Source organism: Capsicum annuum, chromosome 7, assembly GCF_002878395.1.
Source record: "Capsicum annuum cultivar UCD-10X-F1 chromosome 7, UCD10Xv1.1, whole genome shotgun sequence".
Taxonomy (NCBI): Eukaryota; Viridiplantae; Streptophyta; class Magnoliopsida; order Solanales; family Solanaceae; genus Capsicum; species Capsicum annuum.
This window is the reverse complement of record NC_061117.1, coordinates 141,096,752-141,104,146: the sequence shown is the minus strand read 5'-3', so window position 1 is coordinate 141,104,146 and position 7,395 is coordinate 141,096,752. Positions and strand designations below refer to the sequence as shown.

The 7,395-nt window shown below is 35.7% G+C and overlaps 1 protein-coding gene and 1 pseudogene across 1 annotated transcript; both read left to right on the top strand.

The window, feature by feature from the left end:
- The first annotated feature begins 513 nt into the window (after positions 1 to 513).
- On the top strand, positions 514 to 6,261 carry LOC107878099 (annotated as a pseudogene).
- Positions 5,653 to 6,057, top strand: LOC107876647. The gene has a single exon (XM_016723521.1). It carries the CDS (start codon positions 5,653 to 5,655, stop codon positions 6,055 to 6,057), a length of 405 nt encoding a protein of 134 aa, XP_016579007.1.
- Positions 6,262 to 7,395: the final 1,134 nt, after the last annotated feature.

Below are 7,395 nucleotides of genomic sequence, written 5' to 3'. Positions count from 1 at the left end.
AATTATTCACTAAAATTTTATGTATTACAGAAGTTTTAGCTACCAAATGAGTTCCTTTTATTTAAAAGTGGTAAGCACATGAGAGAGACTGGGGAGTAGAGTAGTTGAGTACCATACTCTCTTAGTTCTACCTAGGGTGTGAAAATCGAGCTGACAGATAAATCGAATCAATAAAAATATTATTGAGTTATCGGATTAATAATTTTTTATTGATTTTATAAAAAATGTTATTGGGTAAATGGTTCGGCATTGGTTTTAGCTTATTGAGTTATCGGTTTTAGCTTATTGGGTTATACTATTTTTATTTTATAAGTATTTTCTTATTGATTAAATAAAAAATCGAACCGTTAAGGATAAAAAATCAATAAACTGAAATCGATAAGAAAATATCTTATTGATTTTACATATTTAAAAATTAAAAATCGATAAATCGAATTAATAACACGTAAAATCGAACCGAACCGATCCGATGGATTTACAACTCTAGCTCTAGCCTATATATGTACTCACTCCTTCAGCCTCTACACAATCGTTGAGCAAATGTCCTTTACTTTCTCTCTCTGTCTCTCTCTCTCTCTGTTCTCTGTACTGTCATCTCAGCTAACGGGCAAGACTTACTTGTCTATTCGGGTTGCAACCTATTTTGGATCTGTTTTTGACCATATTTGTTTTTGCTAATTTTACTAGTTAGAAAGTATCTATACAAGGAATACAAATCTGGATTGGAGTTTTCTTGGATTTTCATCTCATGGTTTGACTGATCTACTCATTTGGTGAGTATCCACCATATGGCTCATATGTATATATCAGTTTCTCTACCTGTCTTTTTTATGAGTTATTTGTTATGTTGAATCTTGATGGATGTTTTTTATTTCATTTCTGCTTTAAACTTTTGGATCTCGTTTCCCTTTTGTTAGTTTGGATTTGCATGCTTGTCTTGATGTTAATGAGATCTCCTTTGTGCTTCAAATAGAGTAATAAGGGTGTCTGTCTTGTTTTCTTGATTTTGGTTCTGATGGGGCTATATGGTAGAGTTATTAATCATAGCAGTACATGTCTTTCAGTTAGTCTTGAGATTACTAGTGGAGAATATATATACAAACAACGTATGCAGTGTAATCCCACAAGTGGAGTCTTGGAGAGGGTAGGATGTACGCACACCTTACCTACCTTTGTGGGGTAGAGAGGCTGTTTCCAATAGATCCTCGGCTTGATAGTGAGAATATATTTACCAGAGGTAGAAATTGAGGCTTCTGTGGCTGTGTGTGTAACAGTTTAGATTTTGATCTAGGACTCTTGAATTAGTGGGACTAACGGCTCTCCAGATCTTTGCAGGACGATGAAAAACCCTCTTTGAATTCTTTTTTTATATCTTTTTGTGCTTAATATTGGGGATTCGGTCTTTTCCTGTTCATGGTCGTATATACAAGATTGATGTTAAAGGTTGTGCTTTTGGGCTTTGAATTGGGTGCTATTATCTTTGGCTTTGTTATCTTACAGTCTTATAATTGCAAATTTTTTGTCAGTAGAATATTGAAAATCAACACATGTGGGTGTTTCCATTTGAGGACTTCCTTTTGGACATGAATTTGTGCGTCTTATCCCCAATCAACCTGTCTGTAAGCAGTTTTGGCCTATTATTACAAAAATGCTTGAAAGAAAAGTTGCTGCAACCATGCAAGCAAATTCATGCATTAATATTAACATCACACACTGACATGAATGCTTTCTCATTGAATTCAAAGCTCATTGGTGCCTATGCAAGTTGCGGGGATCTAGGTTCTGCTGAGCTTTTGTTCCAAAGAACCACAAACCCGAATATTTTTGCGTTCAATTGGATGATTTCAGCTTTAGCATTCCATGGGTGCCCTGAAAAATCCATTGGCTACTTCTCTCTTCTTCAACAATCAAGAACTATTCCAAACAAGTACACATTTGTTGTTGTGTTTGTGTTGGTCTATTGGATCTGAACAAAGGAAAGGAAGTGCAAAGTATGATATATAGAATGGGATTTCAGTCAGAGTTATCAGTTGCCAATGCCTTGATAGATAAGTACGGTAAATGTGACAATACGGAATATGCTCGTTTAGTTTTTAATAAAATGGTCGAGAGAGATATTGTATCCTGGACATCAATGATATATTTATATGCCAACATGGGGAAAAATGAAGAATCCTTTATTTTGTTTGAAAAAATGAGGTTAGAAGGCATGAGGCCTAATGATTTTTACATGGAATGTAATGATCGCTGGATATGCCAGGAGAGGAGATTGTGACGCAGCTTTTACGTTATTCTCTAAAATGAGTAAAGAGGGTTTGACTCCAGATTTAGTTACCTGGAATGCCATGTTTTCAGGATACATTCAAAGTCGTAGGTCAAATGAAGCATTATCATTATTGCAGGACATGTTGGATGCTGGAGTTAAGCCTAATGAAGTCACTCTGACTGGGCTTCTCCCTGTGTGTGTGGATTGATTGACTCTCTGTGTAGGGGGGAAGAAATTCATGGCTTAGTATATAGATTAGAGATATGATTGATAATGTCTTTGTTGCTAGTGCTCTCATTGATATGTACAGTAAATGTGGGAGTGTAGAAGACGCTTGGAACGTTTTCAGTTCTGCTCCTTTCAAGAATGTTGCATCATGGAATGCTATGATAGGATGTTATGGAAAGCATGGCAGAGTAGAACATGCAATAAAACTTTTTGAGATGATGCAGTATGAAGGATTGCTGCCAAATGATTAACTTCTCTTCTTTCTGCATGTAGTCATGGTGGTTTGGTTGAGAAAGGTTTGAAGATCTTTTGGTCCATGGAGGAGTCTTATGGCATTAGAGAAAGGAAAGAGTATTATGCTTGTGTTATTGATCTTTTGTGTCGTGTTGGGAGGCTTGAGGAGGCCTACAATATAATCAAAGATATGCCGGTAGAAGTCACTGATTCAATTATTGGGGCTTTCTTCAGTGGTTGTGTAAGGTCTATTCAAGGAGAGATCTTGCTGAAAAGATGGCTAAGGATATATTGCAGATGGATCTGAAGAAGCCTGAAGGTTTGGTAGCCCTTTCTAATGTTTATGCTGCTGAAGGAGAGTGGGCGAATGTTGAGAATGTGATGAAGGACAAGGGATTCAATAAGATGCCTGGTTCCAGCTGGTTGTAGGAGAATAATAGTATGATAGTGCAGAAACAGAACTAGGAATGTGAAGAAACATTTTCTTTCAAACCATTAGATAACGGTAAGAACAGATAATATATGTACCTTATAAATGAAAAAAAAATTTATAAGATGTGCATGCTTTGCTGTTTACAGTTCTGTTGAAAATGATTATTCTAGCTCTGACATCCTTTTCCAAAGAACCTACCTTTCGCGAATGAGGAACATGTTTTCCATGATATTATATACTTTTGCACTCAGGTAAGTGATCTGAGTTCTATGCACTGTCGGTTTACCCTTCACAAGTTGGAAATTTTGCTGATATGATAGTAGCTTTGACTGCATTGAAGGGAGTGCATATCTGCGAATTCTTCATCCATGCCCAAATAAACCAGAGAACTATTGCTTTAAAAACAAGTGGTATTGGTGCAGTCTTACTTGAATATCTTCCTTATATTGTGCTCCCTTTGCCGCCTTCACCTCGAAAATGGCCTTTTATTTTTGCAGATATGATAGTAGCTTTGACTGCATTGAAGGGAGTGCATATCTGCGAATTCTTCATCCATGCCCAAATAAACCAGAGAACTATTGTTTTAAAAAACAAGTGGTATTGGTGCAGTCTTACTTGAATATCTTCCTTATATTGTGCTCCCTTTGCCGCCTTCACCTCGAAAATGGCCTTTTATTTTTGTCACATTATTTTATGATATTACCTTATGAAGTCCATTCTTCGGGATTGAGGTTTAGTTAACTGATTGACTCTGTGAAATATACTACTCAATAATCTAGTACCGATTGTTGTCTAACAGCCTCTCTACTTCGTCCGAGGTAGTGGTATGGACTGCATACATTTTACCCTCCCCAGATCCCACTTTGTGGGAATACACTGGGTATGTTGTTGTTGAATCTAGTACTGATTGTTAGTTTTATTTGTTTTCTTTTTCTTTCTTTCTGTTCTTGGATGAGATATTGCAATCATATCCTTAGAACTAGCTGTACAGTGTAATGCAGAAGCTATGGGATAAAATAAGACAGAATCGAGCAGTGATTCAGTATGCAAAACTAATTTCTGCTGGAGCCAAATCAAACTTATGGGGGCTCTTAAAGATCAAATAGGGTTCTAAATACTTATGCTGCGAAGTCCACTCCACAATTTAACCTTTCGTTATTTTCTCTCAATCTTGTCGATCTGAATTATTTCGCATATTTCTCATTCTTGACTGGCTAGTCTTGTTACCCAGGAGGTTTGATTTGTTTTTCACTGATAAAAAAGCATATCAAACAACTTTGCATCTTCTTTCATGCCCAAATAAACCAGAGGGTTGTGATAATAGTAGATTCAGCTAAACTATATTATTTGCTCTAATTGATGGGAGGCTGAAGAGAATTTGGTTGAATTACTTTCTCTACGTTATGTATTCTACTTGCATCCAGTTGCTTAGTACAATTTAAATGGAAGTAAAACTCTTGTACTACTCCCCACGACGAGAATCTGAATTGGACTACTACTACTCTTTCGCTTCCTTCAAACAAGGGTATGATCTGTACATTCCCCTTTTACTCCCACTCATGCATGCCTTCCTCCTTTCACCCTGATCAATCATTTCTCTAGTTATTACAGTAGAACTGAGTTGATCTCTACAGAGTCTTATGACCTTTGGTATTGCTTATAGTAGTTTCTTAAGCTTATGCAACAAGAGCGAGCCTTGGAAATTTGCACTTTGCCTACTTCTAAAGCTTTCTAATGATGTGATTCTGCTGTTGTTTCTGTGTCACAAACTTGAGAGTAACTATAGTTGATATTTTGCCATACGGCATTCCACTATTCTTTTTAGAGATATACAGGCAGCAGGATAACTGAAAGATACTGACTGAAGCTAGACATAGTTGGAAGTGCAAAAGAAACAATAACACTTGAACTTTTCACAACCTGTGCTTGCAATAGGGATCTGCTGACATTACATATTTGTATGCATCATCTTCTGAATTAGGTTGTCAATATATCAAACTCTGTTTCTCTTTTGTTCCAAATAAGGGTTTCGGTAGGTGTGGGGTAGTATAGAGAGAGTAGAGAGTGTGATCCTATACTAAAAAATGTAGGAACATGAGGATAATTCTAACTTGAGTACTTACTAACTATGTTGCATGGACTCTTCAAAAATGTCATTGGGTGCGTGTTAGATTCTTCAGAAATAGTGCATTTTTGGAGGATCCTATCCTACACGGGTGCAGCAACAATTTTGAAGAGTCCAAGCAACTTAGCTTACCAATCACGTGTAGCAACTTCTTTAAAACCTTGGCTGACATCAATCATAGGTACCTGCCTGCCTACATGCCCATGATTATTCAGTGTTGTCTGCTCTTCCTTATAAATAACGTGAACATCCATCCTTCTGTATAACTGTCTTTTTGAGTCTTCTACTGGAAAACATTGATTCATGTCTCAATGTTTTTATTAGCAGGTGCTTCTGCTGATATTTTGTTAAACTCGGGGTTTTTCAATGGGCCGAGGTAGAGGAAAGGGTAAGAAATTGACAGTAATTGACCCTGATGATCCTGGGAGTGAGGAGGAAGAAAAAATCCCTGCACAGAAGAGGAGAGGAAGGCCACAAAAATCACTCAAAGATGACATCGATGAAGAAGCAGCTGAGATGATTGAAGAGGAAGATTCCGAGAATGAAAAACTGGGAATCCAAAACTTGGAGATAAAAGGTTCTGCAACGGAAAATGGGAAGAAGAGGAGGCGGAATACTCGGGTGAAAGAAAAGCATGGTTCAGTTAAAGAGGAAAATAGTAATGGAACCAGAGCAAGCACTGATGAATCTGCTAAGTCCAACAATGTTTTCCGTCATAGGCGGAAAAACAAGCCTCGCCGTGCTGCAGAAGCTGGGGTTGAGTGCAACTGACATTTTGGTTCAGCCTATGTGGATTTTGCTCCTTTTGTGATGGCTTGCTGATGAATCTTTTTACTCTGTAAATCTCGTACGTTAATTTCTGTCCTTCCTTTCTTTATGCTCATTTTGGTACTTGCATACATTCACTTTTTGGAAAGGTCCTGGAGCTGGCCATACCACTTATTATCTTCAATGCTAGTAATGTATCTTTGATCATTTTCTTGTCGACTTCTCCAAGCTAAAACTTATATGATGATTGCTTGTTCATGTGCAGAGCAAATTTCATTTCATATGCGATCTGTTGCTTTTGATTGTTCTTGTCCAGTGACCACTTCAATATTACATGTTGAATTTCTTTTTCTTTTCCACGTGTTCAATTTTTTATATTTTGGACTCTTTATTGAAATCACCAGAGACATTCTTAGAGCTTGAATATGAGACTTCCAATTAGGCTCAAAAGATCCGTTCTCACGGAGAATCCCTGATAACTAAAATAATACATCAATTGGTTTAATTACATCTCGTTGCCTCTGTTATCCGGAAAATAATTTGTCTTTTTGTTTGCTTGTTTGTTTGTTTATGAAGATTGTAATAGTATGAGTTAAACATAAACTTGTTAACCATTAAACTCTCATTTTTCTGCTTTTTAATACCAACTTCGTAAGGTCATCATAAAAACACTGCTCTTAACACGGGTTATACTCTCCTCAAATACCATAAAGAAATATTGTGCATCACATGTTTAAAAGTAGAAAATTTAAAAAATATATATATTTTAATACATTTTACTTTAAAATCACAAAATTTAAATTTTATTTACGTTTTTGTTTAGGGACATGAATGAAGACTATTAGTATTTCATTTATTTATTGATATTGGATATCTCAATGGTCATTACTTTTCTCTCGTTAACTAAATTCATTATATATTATTAGTAAAATAATTCTTTTATAAATTAACTAGTGAAATTAGCCATTAAAAAAATTCAAACTATTATGCAGTACTTCATAGGACGTATTTCTTGTTTGTTTTTTTCTTTTAGGTTATATTTCTTGATTTTATATATAGGAAAATCAATCTTTGTTAACTAAAGATATCTTTATTATTCTATTATGAAGTACTACAATTAATTAATAATGGCAAATTGCAAATGCATTGATGATGCAAAATCGCATCTTAAATTCTCAGAGTATATTTGTCTAACTCTCATCTTTAACTATTTCAAATAGAGTCGATATCTCAAATATTATCTCTCTAGATTTCATTTACATTACACCTCTCCTTCATCTTACTATTAGAAAGAATTTCTACTCACTTCTCCTTACTATGCCAAAACTAAATGATGCTTCT

Coding starts and splice junctions, on each gene's coding strand:
- LOC107876647 (XM_016723521.1), top strand. CDS start 5,653: ATGGGCCGAGGTAGAGGAAAGGGTAAGAAATTGACAGTAATTGACCCT.